Here is a 21,140-nt window from a genome sequence, read left to right as displayed (position 1 = left end):
AAGAGTAATTCGTCTTGAAGAAACTTGTTGGCAATTTCTTTCAGAACTATAGTTTTTTCCCTACCCGACTAGCGCGGCTACCGGAAGGATGAAATGCTTAAAGTTCAAGCACTCTCCAAGGGTTTACCTCCAAACTCACATGTATTTCTAAGTTAGACCTACTAATGTACATCACGCAATAAAACAATGTGAACTACATATATCTACTCACAACATAATGCGATTCCTTTTCCCTCTTTATTTCATTTATCAACCACGACAACTCCTTTTGGTGGGAAAATAAAGGGAAAAGAAGTGAAAATTTCAATTTAAAAAAGAAACCGCATAATTATATTACTAATTTCATATCATTCCACAATTGGATATAAAAATTCACTTTATTTACATTTAAATCCCTTAGGATTTGAAAAATAGAATAAAATTTACATCAAAAAAACATCATTACTAAATATGATAAAATAAAAAAAAATAAGTAATCTATGAATCATGATGGGTAATGATTATAAAAATTCACTTCCCTTCCCTTCCCTTCAATTTTTCAGCCAGTTGAAATTCAATATCCACCAATTAATAAATCATCACCCATCCGTTGGACAAGTTTCAATTTGGCAGCAATTTTTCACATGGCAGAACAGCATTGAAACTGAACAGGAGGAGGTCCATCAATATACAAGGATTAAAGCTCAACACATGATCGCAAGGCAATGTAACATGTACAACAATCCTGAATACAAGGAGAAAAGAATGCTATCTAGTCGCCACGTCGCATGGCTCCTGTGCCTAGATACAGAAGGGATGCAAAATGACTACACGGACCCCATTGGCCTCTGCATTGTCACAAGGGCTACATGACTAGATAGCGTTCTCTTGCCCAATAAACAAATAACAATCCTGAATATATCAGTGCAATTTGCTGGGATAAAAAAACACACCAAATTCACTCGTAGCAACCATTTTGAACCATTTGCCATTTTAATGCTTAGCAAAAATGTACATTGCCACGGTATCCGAACATCAGCTGAAATATTCCTCTACCGCATTCATTACAATCAATTGGTAAATCATCTTGCCCAACAATAGACAGCAAGATTGATTATCAAATAAGAAGAGCGTATGGAGGGCTACTGACAGGCAACTGTTTTTCACAGATATAAGCATTTTTTCTTCCTATGTTACACCAAAAGTACACTAGGAATGAACAGCAGTGCCTCAACCTGGACCTAGAAAAGTAACTAAGACCAACAGCAAACATTCAATGGTATCACTACTGACTTACCCAAAATTGAAACATTATATAAGCCCGCACTGGAAAAGACCAAGTACAAGGGCCACCAGACTTCCAGGTCTGCGAGAGGTCAATTAACCTTACCAGGACCAAAAATCTGAGGAATAACATCAGAAACAGCCTGCAGGTTGTTCATCTTGCACCAAGAAATGATCAGGTGTTCCTCCCAAGTCACTGATTCATCCAAATCAGTGGATGAACAACCAAGGTTTACTTCTTCCGCGTCTTATCACGTTTTGCTCGGAAAATTCTCCGGTTAGACTTATCAGCAGTTCCTAATGAGAAGCTTCCCCCAGGAGCAAAATCAAAATTACCAGAAGTAGCCTGAAATGGAGATGAGTTCTGTGGAGTAGCCGGATTCTGTTGGGCACCAAACTGGAATGGAGCTCCTGATGGAGCAGAAGTAAACATGAAACCAGGTGAAGGGGTAGTAGCTGGCTGGCCAAATGTCGGAACAGCAGGTGTTGATGCTTGTACTGTGTCCTCTGCCATGCTATCTTCCATGTTCATCTGGTCGTTAGCCGGACATGATGAACCAAATGTGATGCTTGGATTCGGCACACCAAACACAGGCTGTGATGAGGTAAGAGAGGCTGAGGAGGTGGCTGCAGAAGCTGAAGTGAATGAGAAAACTGACCCTGATGAGGCACCAATACCAGAGCCAAATCCCATCAGTACACTACCAGTAGCAGCACCAGCTGTCGAGGATCCTCCAAATGAAAACCCTGTTGTCGCCGGAGATGCAATAACAGTAGTTGCACCAGCAGTCGAGGATCCTCCAAATGAAAACCCTGTTGATGGAGATGCACTACCAGTAGCAGCACTAGCAGTTGAGGATCCTCCAAAAGAAAACCCTGTCGCTGGAGATGATGCACTACCACTAGCAGCACCAGCGGTTGAGGACCCTCCAAAAGAAAACCCTGACGCTGGAGAAGATGCAGAGCTAAACGCCGAATTGATTACTGATGATTCTGGCGGCGAACTAGAACTGAATAGACTGGCAGTGCTAAAATGATTAGCCCCCGTAGAGAAGGTAGTTAAAGAATTCTGTCCAAAGCCAGAACCTGAACTGAACAGTTTAGAAGCTGAGGTTGAGGAGCCAAATAAAGAACTACCAGAGCTGAAAGTAGAAGATGCACTCAGGCCAAATGTAGGTGATGCGGCAGATAAGCCCAACTGGCTTGGAATGCTCTGAGTAAAAGAGGAAGTAACAGTTCCGGATGCTGTCTGCAAACCAAACACAGGCCCAGTACCAGCACCAAAAGGGTTAGAACTCAGATGATTGGCAGACGAAGAGGAATTTGTAGTGCTTGCAGGGGTTACATTGGAGAGCCCAAAGATGCCACTGCCTGTACTAGTAAGGGGAGAAGATGTGGTACCAAACGGAAGGGGGCTTACACTGGCAAAAGGTGGAGCCGTCTCGACCTTTTGCTCCAAATCTGTTGACTCTGCACCAGAAGTTGATGGCTGCGACACTGAACTTGGAGCCACTGCCATAGTGGTGCCGGATCCAAACTGGAATATGGGCACTGAAGAAAATGCCGGGGATGCAGCTGAGGCAGAGAGGCTGCCAGTGGTGGTGATAGCAGTGGTTGCAGAACCACTCATGAAACTCATATTTGAAGAAATAGTGGAAGCTGGCACTGAAGGAGCAGGGACTGAGAATAACAAAGTTGATGGTGCAACTGAACCATTGCTTAGATTTGAATTTTTCATCGAATTGCTAAAAGAGAATGGAGTGGGTGATGTCGACACACTTGAAAAAGTGGCATTCTCATGTTTCCTGAACAAGTCTCCAGTCTTCGGAGCATTTTCTTTACCACCTGTATCTGATAATGCAGCTTTGGTAATAATTCCTGTCGATGTAGCACCAATTGTGGCAGGGCTGTAAATGGGAAGGGAAAAGGAGAGTCAACAAAAGGTATGCTAGAGTATTACAACAAGCCATGGACAATATTCAGCCATAAACTTCAGAAAGATATGTTCATTTTTCATTAAAATTTAACAGCGAATAATTTGGACAATTAAACAGTAGATTTCAACTTATGGTTATCACCAGAATAAGTTATATGCCTGACCAACCAGGTTATCCTACAAGTCTCATTACTCACAAGTTCAAAAAATAACTACTATGGAATTTAGAGCATATTCAAGAATTTATGTTATGTTGGTTGGTTAGTCGGACAAAAACCAAGCCTAACAGCAGGTTGAATCACCATAGTTTTGAACCAGAGAGAACTGCATATTGCATTTTCAAGATAACTCCACATTCATACATCAAGAATGAGTTCCTTTCCCACATACAAATACACAGGAATAAGCAGATATTTTGGAATGAATTTCTTCAATTTACAACTGAATGAAATGCAAAGAATATGACAGAGGAACAAAAAAAAAAAAGCACAACCAAGGTTTCAACCATAAAAAATGCAGAAGAACATTATTCAAGTTGTCAGAGAGAGAAAGAAATCAACACAGCAGGTCACCCCTAAGAGGCAAATAATTCCAGGCAGTGAAGACTGACCTGCTTGATGTCCCCAGCACTGAGCCTGACCGAGCATCAAATTTCAGTCCTGATGATTCACTGAAACTGGAAACTGATGAAAATGTAAAAGGTGGTGCATTGCCAATGACTTTGGACCCAAAGTTGAATACCGGAGAAGAAGCTGGTCCCTTTGTTGGAACTACATTACCAAACAATGGAGGTGACTGACAGAGGGGGGCCGGCTGAGTAACTGTGCTCGACACGGATGTCAACGGAGCGCCAAAACCAGGGTTCTTTTGATTAACCCTGGGACCATCAGAAGCTCCTGTACCACTGGATTTGTTCAATATCAAACTAGCAGGGGTATTGATTTCAGAAACTGGAGGCTTCTCCACAGTAACTGTTTTTGCTGCAACAGCTTTGTTCTCCTCCACAGTTGAATTATCTAGTTTTTCTTTTCCATTAACTGAATGTACACCTTTGGTACCGCAACAATTATCATCCAGCTCCAGAGATTCCTTCAAAATGAGGGAAAGAAAAATCAACAAAAAAAAAGGCGAGGGGAGTACATATGAAGTTGACAAAAATAGACCAAACCTAGGTTCTATAGAGAAGACAGTAATCCAGTTCTCCGTTCCCTCCACCAAATGATGGACATACAAAAGATTAAGCACACAGACTTCAGAAGTACCAGCTAGGAATTGGAGGGTTTCTAAATTTCAAAACCAATGTTCACTAGAACAGGCTCATAGTTGTCAAGGAGACTAGGCGAACCCAGCATTCAGTATAGGCAATATAGCAGTGATAATTTTATATAATTATATGCTTATATGGAACATAGAAGCCATATCAATGCAATATGATATAATAATGCTAGTAACGACCTAATATGAGAAAACCAACATATCATAAACAAAGCCTAGGCTATAATAAAAGCATATTCATTAAAAAAAAAAAACAAACCAATACACATAAATCAATGTAAACTCATAAAGTGTCAAAAAGGATGTAATATATGCATGCTGTCACAAGGCCACAAGGTGACGACTAGGCATCCAAGATGGTTGCCTTGACAACTATGATCAGGAACATCACATAGTAGTTCCAAAGACTGGAAGCTCTGGATATCAAGAATATGTCACATCAAATATTTGGCATTAGGAGGCAAATAATAGTTGGGTAAATCAAAGAATAGATAAAGCAACAACAACAAAAGATATGTTCTTGAAGACTTAGTTAAAAAGGGCATTATTCTTGACGGTCTAATCAGAATATGTAAGAGGAATCACAAACCTTATGTGCATTCATCTGGTAGGCTTGTTTTTTCTGTGGAGGGGTGACAACAGAGTTCGAAATAGCTGAATCTGCAGTCCTGAAAATAGGGACAGTGTCTTTATTCAACGTATTTCTTTCTGTGCCATTAGCCTCAGGAGCCAATTTGTTTCCAGAAGCAGCAATCTTCAACCAGCCATTTTCTTCAACTTTGTCCAGCTTTCGATAGGCAGAATCTTGAATAACAGGTAGAGGTGTACCACCAACGGCATCCAAAGTACAAGTACCTTGTATATTATTCAAAAACTTTGATGAATCTACTTCCTCCACCCTCCGAAAAGCCTGGCCATGTAACATACTAAGTGACAGTTTTGCACATGATTTCTCCCCAGCAGTAGCTAGCTTGAGCTCAGATGATTTCTCCTTGGGAGAAGGCACCAGCTTATCAAGCTGCTGCAAAATTTTTTGGGCCATCTCACTTGACTGAGAAGGAACAGAAGCAAAACTCGTGCTGGGGATGCAATTGCTCCCATTTTCTGCAATTCTCATCTTTAGGCTGCGATGCCTGTGTTCTTCCAGCAGAAGTGGCTTCTGAGTCAAAGAAACAGAACCTTGAGCAACATCAGAACCAAATGCAGTTCCACGAGTAGGAATATGAGTCTCAGGAGCCAGTGAGCCAATACTTTTAGGAGACATCAGATTGGTCTTTTGACGGATCCTGCGTATGGGGCCAACAGATCCAATATCATTATCTAAAACTAAACTCCTTCGCTTTGAGACCTGGAAAGCGCATTGGGATGAGCCCAATAATCAGATCATGACAGTGAATTTCAATAAGAATAGCATGCAATGGCTTCCAATGAAATACTGACCTGCTTTCCAGTAGAAACCATGTTGTTGTCCAATGTCCAGGGAGATGTTGATGGGCCAGCATACCAATCATCTGTATCCCCAATACCCTGGAAAATAAGAAAAATAAGATTTTGCATCCTATGAGATCAGATAAGATGTGTGTATGTGTGTGTGTGTGTGTGTGAAAGAGAGAGAGAGAGAGAGAGAGAGAGTGAGTAGATCATATATACCTTGGCAGTAAGATGAATTCTGGAATACGGTGTACGAGCCATACTGTAGATGGCAGATCTCCCTCGAGATCTTGGGGTCTGATAACCATTTTCAGAAACCCCAGGGATGCCAGCAGAGCGAACTGATGATCTTGGTACAAGTGACATACCGGATGATTTCCTTGGAAATGGGACATTACTTGGCAAAGGTAACTCTTCTCTGAGACTATGCAAACCTAATGTTGATGGGGACACTTTTGAAGTTCTATTACCCATGTAGGCCTTTGCAAGCTCTGCAGGCGATGCAATGTCTTCTTCAAGGATCTAAAAGACCATAAAAGAAAATGGAAAATTAGTATCTTATATGCAAACTTTCAGGCTAGAACGATGTACAAACCACCATCAAGCATTTGCAACTATGTTAAACAGATGGGAAAAAGAACTGAATTTGTTTTCCTACACGTGAACTAACAGCAGGGGTTGAAGCCTCTCCCAGCAATCTTCGGGAATCCACTCCATTTTCTTGCACCGGAACATTTGCCAGTTCCACTTTGTGATTATAAGCTACTGGCTGCAATGTACTAGGTTCAGATCTTTTCTTCTCATCCTCGGCAGGTATATCAACAGTTCTTGAACGGAGTAGTTCAGTCAAGCGGTCAATCTCAGCTCTGCAGGTAATGTTACTTCAGAAACAAACTCTAGAAATGTTCAAAGAAAAATGAATATTATTTTAAGAATGCATGCAAGTACCTGAAGAAAGAGAGTGCCAAAAGATTACTCGAAGGATATGTATCCTAACCAATGCAGACATCTATAGAGTAGACAGTAACTATTAAATAATCAGGACTTATATTGGTCCAAGGGATTTCCAAGGTACAAGATCCCAAGAATAGAGGATCCGATTCAGGAGCACTTCCGCGGACTGGACCGAACCTGTTTGAGAGCCCCAACCGAGAACCAGGCCCGAATTGGGATGCAGACATCTATAGACTAGACAGTTAAAATCAAATAATCAGTAGTTATATTGGTCCAAGGGATCTCCAAGGTACAAGATCCAGAGAATAGAGGATCTGATGCATGAGCACTTCTGTGAACCAGACCGACCTGTTCGAGAGCCTTGACCGAGAACCAGGCCTGAATTGGGATTTGGGTCTAGTAGGATAATTTAGGATTTTATTAATTTCTAATTGGGATTCTTTGTATTTTTTAATTATGGGGTTTGGATAAGAGTTAGATACTAGGAGATAGTTTCCTATTTCAAGTTTCCTAGTTGCTTTAATTCCCTGTTGAGTTGGTTTCTATTTGTAGGAGTCTTTTATTTTTCGTTATGGGAAAAGGTTCTCTGAGCCACTGGTGTATAGGAAAAAGTTCTCTGAGCCACTGGTATTGGGTACGCTAGCATCTCTGTGTCTATCTATCTCCTCCTCGATGAAATGACCCCACTGCCCTCCAATATATGATGCCATTTTGTAGTACCTCATTGGTGCACTCATCTATGCTGCTTGCTTAGAGAATCCTCTCCCTTTCTTGATATGTACTTGTAATCCCATCATGGGAGTAGACTTGATAATGGAATGAAACTGGGTTTTGTTTGAGTGCCTACGTGGCTGGTGCAACCTCCCCTCTCCCTCCTCCCTTCCTCCTACTTTGATTCTTGTTTTCATCTCTCATTTCCTATCTCAGGTACAATTCCTCTTCCATCTTCCCTTTCTTCTCTTGCTGTACTGTTATTGCTGTCCCTACTCTGTTGGACGGTAGTTTACAGCCATAAACCTTGATCTCGATCTCCTTGATACTCAATCTGTTTACCCTGAAATTTTGGGCACAAGTTTCTTTACTATAGGTGATCCTAATCCTAGGGTTTTGTTTCCAAAGACCACCCCTATCGTGCGAATCATAACCTGCGATCAGATTTGCTTGAACACTTCTGCCAGTTGTGATTTCAGCAGTCTATATTTAGAGAAATCATTGGTTGCTGTGGCTGGTAATTGTTGGATTCAGCAGTGTTGAGTGTAACGATCTGTCACCTAAATTTTCAGGTCAAGCAATGGCCATAGGAGAGAGCCCTTTCACTCGAAATCATCTTCTTCTCTTCCGTTGGTTTGTTGGCCTTTTTGAAGAAGCTGGTGACATTTTTTGTTTGTCACCATACTGCCCTTTCCATTAATACTGCTCCCAGTAATTTCTAATTCAGCCCTAATCCTTGTTTTGTGTTATTACCTAATCTGTCCCGGAACAATTAATACTAATCCTTTTTGTGTCCCTGACTCTTTTAGTCTACCTAGCAGTCCCTTAAAACTTCTGGCTATTCACAAAACTACCATTCCCTTTAAAACTTGAAGTCTTGTTGATTGGGTGGGCCCATAAGCGATTCAAACCGAGTTTTGGAACCCCGGATTGCCAGATCAGAGATCATACTGCAAACACGCCATGTAAATACAGAAATGAATGTGCATAGCTTCTTCAGGATTCCCATTCTGAGGTAGGTATTTGTCAGAGGGTAGAGATTTAAAATAATCAGAGAGGATGGTGAATCAATTCCAGTTCAGGGAGGCAACGGAAGCCAAAACAACCACATGCATAATAGGCTGCACTGATAACTAGATATAGTTAAGAATTATGAAAAGATCGACATCAAAATTTAATGATGTTGGAAAAAACAAAAAGCAACCTGTAAGGCAGCTAAAAATGACTTGCATTATTTATTACAGATTCATCATAAAATCTCATTGTTGTAAATACTTGCCTGGTAAAGGTCTTCTGCTTCAGAATCTGCTCAAGTTCACCAACCCCACTATTGTCAGAATGATTATTCAGGTCATCACTTCCATTGACAACTGGTTCTTGTACCCCAAAAGGATTCTGTGACAGAAAGTTTTGCATAGAACATATCAAATTTAAGATACAGAACCAACATTATATGGAAGAAAAAGAGTTTATTACAAAATGCTGAAACTAACAAGAGCAGGAATATAACTTCAAGTTTCAGGCAAATTGGGAAAACAAAAGTAAACTGATAACAGGATAAAGAAACCATTGATTCAAAGACTTAACAAGTCGTGATTTTCATATTTTTGGAGGGAGTAAAATCTATAGAACTAAAAATGTAAGAATTGGTGAACAGCAATCACCTAATCAATTAAGTGCTCCTAGGGGTATGTAGACACGTATTTTATCAAAACTCAGGCTACAAGGCATTAAGAACCCAGTTGTGGTCATAAATTTTCACGTCAATAATTCTGTGAAGCTGTGACCATGGTGCTTTGTGAAGTTCATCCGTTCAGCTTCAAAAAGAAGCCAAGGTCGTGAAGTAGAGGCATGCTTTGACCAAGTCATGGCCAATTGGATAAGATGCACAAATATATTATTGGTTTTATATGTTTAGAATATTTATTTGAGATCTCACAATGTACAATGATCGGCATTCCCTAGCTCATCAGACATAAATCATATAAATCAAAAACAACATCTGTTCAATAGGTCATGGGGGATCTATAAAACCTAATAGCACATCAAATCATAGCTCAGGGCATCTAAATTGAAGGGGAAAGAGTTCTTTTTTTGTGGTAACAAATGATCCTAATAGGCTAAAAATGAAGCACCATTTATTGAAGAAGGAACTACACCACTGCTCACAGATTAGATGAAACATGTGAAGAGTACCTATGAACGATTTCAAGAAATTATAAAAAAATCCCTAGTTTGTTTAATATTTCCTGGTCTATTTTAGGGTTCTTTTGCTTTTATGTAGCATTCACTCAAATTCATCTGCAGTTTAGTTAAACATACCAATTATCTTATTCATCGTTTACTGGATTAGATCATACTACATATATGTTATTTACTCAGATTTTTTAATCTATTTTTCAAGAGAAGTCCCCATTATAGTCATTCAAAACCTATCTAATCGTTTCATAATCCTGCCTCTTTCTGTTTTCTTTATTGCATTTGCAGACCAACCATGTAATCTGCATGCAATTTAGTTACTTTAATATGTATAGGACCCTGGTAGGAAGGATAAGAACAGCATCCCACTAATACAAACCAAGATTCCAACTTCCAAGAACCCGATTCAGATTGCTTATGGGCCCACCCGGATATTACAATACTCAAATAGTGAGTAGATGGCAATTCCGTTTATTATTAAATTTCAAACCAACAAGAGAATGAACAAAATAGGCATTGTACGTAGGTAGAAGTAGAGTTATAACTGAGAGGGGCAACCTTGGAATCAAAAGTAAATTAAAGACTAAAGGGAATAAAATGAGAAATTAAGGGTAATATGGAAAAGTGGGGATATAATATAAGAAAGAAGATGTTTTGTCATTGTTTGTTTTGAATGGGTTACATAGGAATATGAAATAGAAAGATGGAGTTTGGATGCAAGTTAATTTCAGTTTTAATTTCCAATTAGTAGTCTTGTTTGCTTCTCTTTACATACTTGTAACCAACATACGTACGTAAGTAGATTGGAATGGGAAAGTTGGATTTGAATGCACAGTGGTGCGTGTGTGCAACAGTGGTCGTGTAGTGCTGGTTTCTTCCCTGCAAATCTGAGCACCATCTCATATATCCCTCTGGTTCTTCTTGGGCTCCCCATCAAAACTGCCCCTACATCAATTCGCCCCTACATCAATTCCCCAGTGCTGAGAAAAACTCGCCCACAAATTTTAAAGAAGGGCAGGAATAAAAAGTACTTGAACAGGGGCAAGATGCTCCTTGTCTGCAACTTGGATAAGATCCAAAATATGAATCTTTGGGGTTGCACCCAACAACAACAACTAACTACTACTCAGCCTTATCCCAACTAAATGGGGTTGGCTACACGGATCCTTGCGAAGACAAAATGTTACAAAAAAAAAAAAAAGGTAAAAGAAAAGAAACCCAACACCACAGCTACAATTGAGTCTTAAACAAACTAACTCAGGTCGGCTACACAGATCCTTGCCCTCCAATCAACTCTATTCGACGTCATATTAACAAGACCTAAACTATGCATGTCTTTCCCCATCACTTCTCATAGGGTCATTTTAGGCCTGCCCCTAGCTCTTATGGTACCTTCAATCTGAATCAAGTCACTCCTCAGAAACTGGAGCGAACGAAGGCCTCCATTGAACATGGCCATGCCATTTGGGGTTGCATCCAGGTCTGGAAAATTGTGGGGAAGAACGAACTCATGGTGGGATATGGCTTTCACTTCACTGGCTTTTGTTGTTACTTGATCCACAATCTTCAGCTTTGATGGGGTGATGGTCCAACACATCTCATGATCAAACGCTACAATATCCTGATGATCATTGGCAAACGATATCCCCCCGATTGGAATCTGATCATGGGGTTTCACATCTGCAATTAGACCGTCAATCAGCTGCTCAACTTCAATCTTGATCTGTCTTTTGAAGCTTTTATCATGCTTGACATCTCATCACAGAAGCGGTCAGTATTATCAACAATCGTTCGACAACCTAACTTGAGATAAAGAAGCCCTGTTTAAAGATCACGAAGTCCCATTCGTAGACTTTCTTGGAGCGTACATATTTCATCAATAATCAAACAACGATAATGCAATCCAAGGTTGCAATAACCCAATTCGGATTGCCCACCCAAATATTACAAACTGAAACAGTGAGGGGATGGCAATTTTATAAATTAATAAAGTTCAAACTAACAAGAGAAGGAACAAAATAGGCATTGTATGTAGGCAGACCTAGAGTTATAAGTAAGAGGGGCAATCTTCAAACAACACCTCAACCTTATCCCAACTAAATGGGGTGGGGGCAATCTTGAAATCAAAAGTAAATTAAGGATTAAAGAGAATAAAAGGAGAAAGGAGGGGTAGTATTGGAAAGTGGGGACATAATATATGAAAGAACATGTCATCGGGGAATGGTTTCATCTTCAACCTTAAGACGGAGAACAGTACGCACGGAAGTCACAACAAAAACTCAACCTCATTTCAGATAAGGTAACTCATCCTGTACATCTCCAATCAACTTGAAATTTAGAGGTGATATTGCTAATCCACTAACTTTGAAATCCCATCCAACATTCGATCACATCAAGGACTAGAGTTAACAAGAAAAAAAATCTGAAACAAGCTTGGCGGAAAGAGGGAAGATCAGAATTGCATCTGATTCGAAGCTCTCAAATCCAACAGACTTCTGGGCTGGAACTATGTCAGGTAAAAAAAAGGCGTACCCAGAGCACAAGGCTCCCACCACTACGGGGTCTGGGGAGGGTCATAATGTACGCAGCCTTAACCCTTGCTTTCGCAGAGAGGCTGTTTCGAGACTCAAACCCGTGACCACTTGGTCACAATGGAGCAACCTTAAATGTTGAGTACAAGCCAAGGTTTGATGTTGGGAGGGAAGGACGCGAGAGAAAGAGTTCTCTTTTTTTTTGGATCTCAACTCTCGGCAGAACAGGGTACCGGCAACTAATCAAACAAGAAAAACAGGAAATAGAAATAAAGAAAAATAACAGGGAGGAAGGAGAAGAAGAGGGGAACCAGATAGCTGGAAAAAGGGGGAGAGAATGAAGAGAGAGGAGAGAGAAGAGAGACCGCACTGGCCACACAGGCTTCACCCAAAACAAATTCACAATTTCATTCTCAAATCTGTCCAATGAATTGGGTTACAAGCATATTCATAAAAAAAAATTGAAAGTTTCCTAATGGTAGTCTAGTGCAGAAATAGAAGTCAAATCTAACCCTATCTCCTAATTATTAAACCCAATCTAAATCTATAATAGAATCAAATTCTAAAATGAAAAAGGAATGGAACTCTAGCCTAAGTAAAAGATTACAAGATAAATCCAAATAAGTAAATAAATAAAATACTAATATCCTACTAAACCCAAATCCCAATTTAGGCCGGTTCTCGGTCGGAACTTTCAAACAGTTTTGGCCCTGTCCAAAGAACTGTTCCTGGACCACCCACCCTAGCAGCATGACTTCGTAGGCCCTTATCTGGATCGATTTGAGTTCCCTCTTGCTTTGGGTTGGGTTTGATAATCTTTCCCAAAGTTTTGCCCACAATGTAGGATTTTTGTCCTCCCCCAACTCTTCATGTAGGAACTGACTTTCTAGTAGAAGATATAGTTCTTTTCTCTATAACCAACAGGATCCCCCAAAAAAATCAGACTTTATCATATATAACCTAATCCCCTCATCAATAATCAATGCAATGATATACAAAGCTCAAGGCAAACCTTAAAGTCAAACCTAGAATGATTGGAAGCCACATGTCTCTCTTAGTGATTGTAACATTCAACTCAACTCAGCTCAACTCAACTTAGCTAAGCCCTTTCCCAACCCAGTGGGAAGGCCACACAAACTCTGCTCAACCATTCACCTCTACTCAAGTTCATGTTAGTTGTCAAGCCTAGGTTATTCATGTACTTCATTTTTCCTTCTCCAAGGCCCACTAAATGACTTCTATACATACTCATTCCAAGCTTTCTCTGATGCAGGTCCAAGCAGCCGCAAGAAGAAGAGACAGCCCTAAGCTTAGGACCGATTGAGGAGCCTTAGTTTTTATTCTATGCTTAGCTTCTTTTGTAAAACTTAGTTTGAACCAGGTTCAACCTTTGGTTCAATTTAAGTGATTCACTCCTATTGGCTAGGAGTTAATCTATTTCTAGTTTGAACCAGGTTTATTTTGTAAACTTAAATTTAACCAGGTTCAACCTTTGGTTCAATTTAAGTGATTCACTCCTATTGGCTAGGAGTTAACCTATTTCTATTGGTCCTTAGAGGACCTTGTATTCCTATTGGTCCCTAGAGGATCTTGTATTAGGCTTTGGGCTTTCAGCCTTATATAGCTAAGTAAATCGTGGGAGGCTCCCCACTACTCATTTTGCTAAAATTTGATTCAAAGTTCGCTGCCATAGTTGCTGCTGCCCAGCTCCCTTGTGAGCTTGCCTTGTGGATTCAAGGGAGGGATTGGTAAGACTCCAGTTGACTCCCTGCATCTGTTCAGATCGGGAGGTTCTCTTCTACGGCTTCTAGTTGCTGTTCTACAAATCCAATTAGTATTTCTAATTGCTGCAATTACTTTCCATCTTATTCCTCCATTAGAATCCATCTAACTTTCAGTCACAGCATCCCTAGACCATTCCCCTCACTCGATCCTAAGTTCTGTCTTATTTATTACCTCAAACCCCCACATCCCTCCTCATATCCATTAAACCCTAAATAACCTAGAACCTGTCCAGACCTAACCTACCCTCAAAACCCCTCCATATTAGGATCGAACTTTCCTCTCCCTATTTGGGAAATTCGATCCAAACCTTGGACCAAACCCCCCATTATAAACCCAAAATCACCACCTTCTCCTTCCCAAAATCACCACCTTCTCCTTCCCAAAATTCACCACCTTCTCCTTCCCCAAAACCAAACCCGAAACCTTAATTTTTCTGATTTTGAAACTCTCATTCAAAACTCACCAAACCAGGTTCTTTAGATTCCCCTAAACCTGCCCTGCTTTACCCTATAAAATTCAAACCCAACCATAGTTGTCACGTCGTCACGGCGATCCAAGTCGGTGGAGGGGTGTCATGTCGATATATCGACATGTCGCCCGCCATGGCGTTGCCATGGCGATCATATCGACCATGTTTTATTTTTTATTTTCTCTATTTTTTATGTCGTTTAGTATGCTATAATATATACCATCTAACATAAAAAATTAACATGAAAGTGTACTAATCTACTATGGTTTAATTCATGAAAGTGTAATATCCATTAGTGTATATGAAATCATGGATTATCAAATAATTGATAGCAATAGGCTTGCTGATAATAAAGTTGAAAAATCATGAGAGTTGAGATATGATTCATATGAAAGTGACTACAAAAGTAACAAAACAAAAAAACAATTACAAGAACGCGATTTATATTGAATGAATAAAGCTAATAAACAACCCATCTAAATAAATAAAAAAAATTGCTGATGTGAATATGTGATTGTGTATTAGTCAATAGTGTATTAGTGTTTTCTGTTTGATGTTTTTTTAATTTTTTTTATGTTAAGGAAAAAGCATTAAAATAAAAAATGGTTAAAAAAAATTATTGTTAAAAAATTAAGTTTTATAATTTGAAACAACCATGTCGCCCGATATGGCCATATGTCGTGGTATGGCGTCCATGGCGGCGCCATGGCGACGACATGGAGGCCATATCGGTCGATATTCTTACATCATCCATATCGGTGGTCGATATGCCCACTTCTCCAGCGACATGGATATGGCGACGCCATGACAACTATGAACCCAACACCCCAAGTCTAACCCTTGCCTTGAACAAGTTCATCAAAATCTGCCCTCTAGTCCAGTAGCTTAACAGAATTTTGTTTGACCTGGTTCCTAGTAGATCTAACATCTAGCTAGGACGACATTATTCTCTGAACTCAACAAAGATCATGTGACTGCAAACAAAGTATAAGCTTTTACATAATCATTTAAGTAAAAGAAAACCTAGCAGTCACCCTAGTGAAAACCCACATCGATTTATAAAACCCAACCATATCTTGGTTTGGGCTCAGTTAGTCTCCCCTAAAGTTCCATAAAATGGTTGAAAGTTTGATCCTGCGGACCGTGCTAACTGGTTTGACTCCAAATATAGCTCTTCTTCATGTAAATAGGAACCACAGTATTTTTCCTACATTAATCCACCATTTATTAATTCTAATAATTTTATTCATCCAACATCTAACATAATATGACTCTCAATGTCCTCTCTCATTCTAGTATGTTTATACATGCATCTTTCCAGCATCCCCAATTCTAAAATTCTGATAATGGTTATGGTGACTACTGACCTTAAATTTAGCCTCACTTAGATGCAAACCACTTTCCTAGTATCCCACTAATCATAAAATATAAATTTCTATACTTTTTCTCATCCCTAGTCTGTTGCACTCCTTTAAACAAGGAATGTCAACCCTGACCTACGCTTGTATGCCAAGCCATACTAGTTTTTCTCTCCCCCCCACACAAAAAAAAAAAAACAATCTCTTCTAGAAAATTCTCAAATGAACACTTATCATAGCATTTTAATTCAATCAGCCATTTTACTCCACATAAAACAAGTGACTCCTTCGAAAGTTCATTAACAGGCGTACTGATGCAGATTCATCATCAAATAGGGCTTGTTTCATTGGGAATAAGTGTAGGGTTGGGATATATATATATGTTGGGCCTTTGTTCCCAAGGGTTTTCTATGTATTAGGCCACTTTAATGGGCCTGAAATAGGGGTATATAGGTTGCATACGGGATTAGCCCAATACTTAGTTTTTATTTTGTGTTTTTAATTGAACCGGTTTAAATTGGTTGCATCCAATTGGTTCAATTGATCTAATTTAAGTGAAGTGATCCTATTAGCTAAGAGGTTCTTATATCCTATTGGCTACTAGGGAATCTTCTTTATTTTAAGTAGTTTAAGTTGTTTTTAAGTCATTAGGACTCTATTTTGAGTCTATTTCAGTTTCCTAGTCAGTTTAAGTTAGCTAATAGGTTAAGGATAAGGTTAGGCCATTCCTTTTTAGTGTCTAAGTCTATTTTTGAGTCTTCTATATAAGTTTGTAAGGGAGGCCAGCATTGAATACGAATTTGATTAATAAAAATTAGCTTTATGCTTGCTGCCTTTGTTGCTGTCTTTGCTCCATCGTGAGTGTGCCTTGTGAGTAATATCAAGGTTGAAGGGATTCGTGGACTCCAATCGACTCCTTGCATCTTGTAGATCGGGAGGTCTTTCTTCTTATTCAATCGAGCTTCTTCAAGCTGCTGCTGCTGCCTTTGAAGGAGATCAAACTAGTAGGTAATCTTAGTTTTTTACATATATCCTTCCCCTCTTCAACCTCTAACCTAATCCACACCCCCCTCCATCCATCAAACCCTAGGAATTGACCTAAATCCTAGTGTTGTCCATTCGAACCAGCAGCCCCTTTTGTTATTTGATCCTGTTGTTTGGCTCCTAGTAGGTCTCCTACCTATCTAGGACTACATTACGTACCCAGTGCACAGGGCTCCCGCCGCTGCAGGGTCTGGGGAGAATCATGATGTACGCAGCCTAACTCCCACTTTGTGGAGAGACTTTCCCGTTTGAAAGTTCATTAACATCCAGTTTTTTCCTTTATAGGTCCCAATATTAATTTCTTCAGCAACCACTTCCTTTCCATCTATTCCATCTCCTGATACAAACATCTAAAGCTATTAAGTTTTTTTGTGTCATCATTTTCATTAGATATAATTCCAATTCTCCCTTTCTAAAGAATGCATTCTCCACTCAAAACTCACCCTGCCTATGTTGCATAATCTGAGCATCCATCATGTCACTCCATTCCTCCCCTACCCCACCCCCACCCTCGCTCTCTCTCCCCTCTTCTATGTGTGTATAATTCCCTGAATTAATTAAAGAATAGAAGATATTCATGCAAAGTAATAGTAAGTTGGATTTTAGCCATCACTTGCTTTTCAATACTGGTAGATAGATACCGAATCATATTCAATTTGGTATGAGTATGTTGTTAAGGATTCACATTTGGTGGAAAGTTCATTGATAACTTCAGCCAATCAAATTCATAACTTATGATGTTGCTATTTGAATGTTACACTAAATTATAAGATGTTCCTATAAACAAGGGTAGCATTACTTCAGAATTGACACTAACAAATCCTAAGATGACTCCAATCTTGGGAACATTTAACATGAAGTCTAACTCCCAAATCAAATGCTACTGGAGTTGGACAAATGAAACAATTTAGTTCAGTAGAAGGTTCATCAACAGGACATCAAAACCACACCTCAAGGTAGAAAGTGGGGTGGATAATTTGTCCATCTTGACCAAGAATGTAGTTAAGAATTACTGCAGATATATCTAAATCTAACTTCATCAATGAAACTGAGATCAATCTGAAGATAAATAGAATCAAGCAGAATGAATGAGCCGCACTAACTACACAATAATAAGAAGATAGATTCTGACTTACAGCAGAAACAGCTTCAGAAGGTTCATTACTCAGTTTACGGTCTGCCTCTGCTAAATAACAGTTGCGTAAAGAACAACATTAAAATAATGAAGATTCAAAAATTCATACTGCCGCTTCAAATCAATACAGCAATAAAAAGATAAAGATTAGAAAATCTACCCCAAGAACCCATCAAAGAAAGTAAATAGAACACATGAAAAAGGAGGACTTTCAATTAGGGAGAAGAATCAGCAATGGATTAAATAGAAAATGCATTACATGCACAATCTCAAGGTAATGACACTTCTTTTTTTTTTTTTCTGTAGATACTCAAAGTAGCAACGTCTGATATTCAGAAATGCAATGTTTCAAATTATGTGGAGTGAATGATGGCACAAATGTTCACTTCAAATGTTAATATTGGCTTACTTCATTTTCACTTTTCTTTTTTACTCCCCTTTTTCTTGTAGAATGAGTTAAGAGCAGCTCCAATTTCAGGCCCAGTATTGTGGTACTAGCATTCACAGACCAAATAATAAAAAGTTAAAAAAAAAAAAAAAAAAAAAAAAAAAAAAAACTTCTTTACTGGAATAAACTTAATTGAGAAAATAGGAACATAAAAGCAAAACCTGATTTTGGGGTTTTATGGGAAGGGGGAGCGGGATGAGGCTCCTTTACTAAAAGGCATGAAATGCTCATATACTAAGTCAAAGACATCCAACAATATCCCAGTGAACTTAAGAAGTGCATTTCTTCTTATTACAATGATTTATTCCAACTTACAGACTCAAATTGTGGGAAATCCATCCAATTCAAAGTAAGCACTTGTTCTCATCGGTGGCATTGAACTCATCAGTCTCCAACAATATCCGAATTAAAAAGGGGAAATTTTCTTATGCTCATTAATGGTATATCAAACCTAGGAAGCATCAACTACAACATTTTCTAACCAATTAGCCCAATCAAACAAACCCTATAACCAAAACCCAAAAAATGGAGCAAACTTAACGTCCCCCAATAAAAAGAGAACAAACCCTAAATAGCAACCAAAATATCAATCAAATGCACAGGAAAGAAAAAAAACCTGAAACCGTCTCTGCAGCGGTAAGACGCTTCCGGAATACAGAAGAGAAAAATATCTGAGCACTTCGGGTGATAATTCTGGAAGCTGGATCCACAATCTTCGAAAGCCACCCATTGTTGTTCCCTCCTTCCACAGGGTTCCTCAGTGCGCTCACTGGTCGATCATACGGCGTTGCCTGTTTTCGGAACGGTCGTTTTCGAAATTTCCCACCTGCTCCTCCTTCATATCCGCCTGCCGCCGCGGTAGACATGAAAGAAAGCTCAAACTTTGCAGCTTGGAGCGTCGGGCAAAAAGTTGACGAAACAGACCGAGCGAGAGCTAGAAAATAATAGGGTTTTTATTCGGCGCAGAGAAGAGAAATTATAAAACGATGTGGTCCCTTGGCAAACAGCCAATATAGGGAGAAACGAGAGATTCGTATTTCTATACGCTGCCAGTATAGTAGACATTCCTCCTATACATTATGATGGATTGGAACTGCATACGATGTAGATGCTTAACGGACGGTTTCAGCCCCATCGGTGAGAATATTCGCATATTGCGGTGTTTCTTTTCATGGTGTCTGAAGTGGGCCCGATGTCAATGCTGATTGTCAAATCGATTCCAATCTGATGATGTAGAGAGACGCCTCAGGCCCTCACGTGAGGAACATTACTGATCCACGTCGGATACCCCTCCTGTCTCCAAAAAAAAAAAATTACTAATCCACATGTCCTTGCTGTTTTTGTTTCTGACTTTTAAGTATGGAGCATGATTTTACCCAAAAAAAAAATATTTAAGTATGGAGCATGAAGGCTTGTGGCAGGCTACTTAAATTGAAGCACGTGTCGTATTAGGTGGCGGTTAACGTTTGAAAATCTACGCGGGTTTGTGGTTGGAGAGCGAACAAATTAATTCGTTTGTGTACGCTTCAACGTAACAATTGTGTGGGCCCCACTGCTCGTGGGAGGAAGAGCGCCGACAAAATATAGTGGGCGTACGCGGCGAGGGAAGGTGGCCAAGTGGGGGATGATTCTAAGCCTAATGCCTGGCTTGACAGTTGACATCTCTTCTAAATCTATGCCGTTGTTGGTACTTACTTTGAAAGGAAAACTTATGACTTGTTTTTGGAGGGCGGAAAGTATTTTTATCAACTCCATTTCTTGTTCGCCCCATGTCTCGAATTAGAAGAATATGAGGGTAGATCTCATCCGCGCAATGTGTTTGGATAGGAGTAGAATAGTAATTTCTGTCTCTTATTAGAGTAATTTAAGAAAATAAAGTAGATTAAGGTTCAGACGGAGTAAACCTTTTTTTTATTTTTTAGCTAAGAAAATTCCTCGTCCTTCTGGCCATTAAAAATTCACCTCGTCCAACTCTTTTGGCATAGTTTATATTAATATTTATGATCTATTTATAGATAATCAATTATGATAATATGTTATAGGTTATAAATTAACAATAATTGTTTGGTTACTACAAGACATAATAGATTATATAACGAAAAATAGGTTTGGTATACTTAAGTGAAGAATATATTATGTATTATATATAGACAACAAAAGCCTTCTTTTTATATTATACTATATAATATTATAATATATAATATTATATTATATTATAATATACTAAATGATAATATATAGGCCAATGATTTCATACACGGCCGTGCAAGCATGCACGGCCGTGTCCCCTCTCACAAAAAGTAGGAAAAGTCATAAACCCCCCACCCATACTTAATGCCTCGAAACTCCTACCCTTTCACATGCACGGCTTACACAGCCGTGTATGAAAACTTTCCCCTAATATATATTATATTTATATATTATATCATATCATATTATAATATACTATATGATAATATATATATATATATATATATATATATATATATATATATATATAATATTTATATATTTTGTAATATATAATATATAATATAATATATATCATGTATAATATGATATTTGTGAGGGGTGTCTATCGATCAGTTTGGACTATATTTG

General features: G+C 39.0%; 1 protein-coding gene across 4 annotated transcripts; it reads right to left on the bottom strand.

The window, feature by feature from the left end:
* Positions 1-936: 936 nt before the first annotated feature.
* On the bottom strand, positions 937-19,510 carry LOC122651270 (nuclear pore complex protein NUP1-like). 4 transcript variants are annotated; one of them, XM_043844593.1, is made up of 10 exons: positions 19,156-19,510; positions 18,093-18,142; positions 8,850-8,971; positions 6,564-6,771; positions 6,125-6,427; positions 5,915-6,001; positions 5,064-5,822; positions 3,810-4,288; positions 2,045-3,170; positions 1,821-1,983 (listed from the first exon to the last, which is right to left on the bottom strand). In XM_043844593.1, exons 1-10 carry the CDS (start codon positions 19,403-19,405, stop codon positions 1,957-1,959), a joined length of 3,411 nt encoding a protein of 1,136 aa, XP_043700528.1. In that variant the 5' UTR covers positions 19,406-19,510; the 3' UTR covers positions 1,821-1,956. The 4 variants fall into 4 exon arrangements, with proteins under 4 accessions (XP_043700525.1, XP_043700526.1, XP_043700527.1 ...); XM_043844590.1 differs by having other exon boundaries at positions 937-3,170; XM_043844591.1 differs by having other exon boundaries at positions 937-3,170; positions 18,093-18,139.
* Positions 19,511-21,140: the final 1,630 nt, after the last annotated feature.

This window comes from Telopea speciosissima, chromosome 2, assembly GCF_018873765.1.
Source record: "Telopea speciosissima isolate NSW1024214 ecotype Mountain lineage chromosome 2, Tspe_v1, whole genome shotgun sequence".
NCBI lineage: Eukaryota > Viridiplantae > Streptophyta > Magnoliopsida > Proteales > Proteaceae > Telopea > Telopea speciosissima.
The sequence above is the reverse complement of the archived record's forward strand: the minus strand, read 5'-3'. Positions and strand labels throughout refer to the sequence as shown.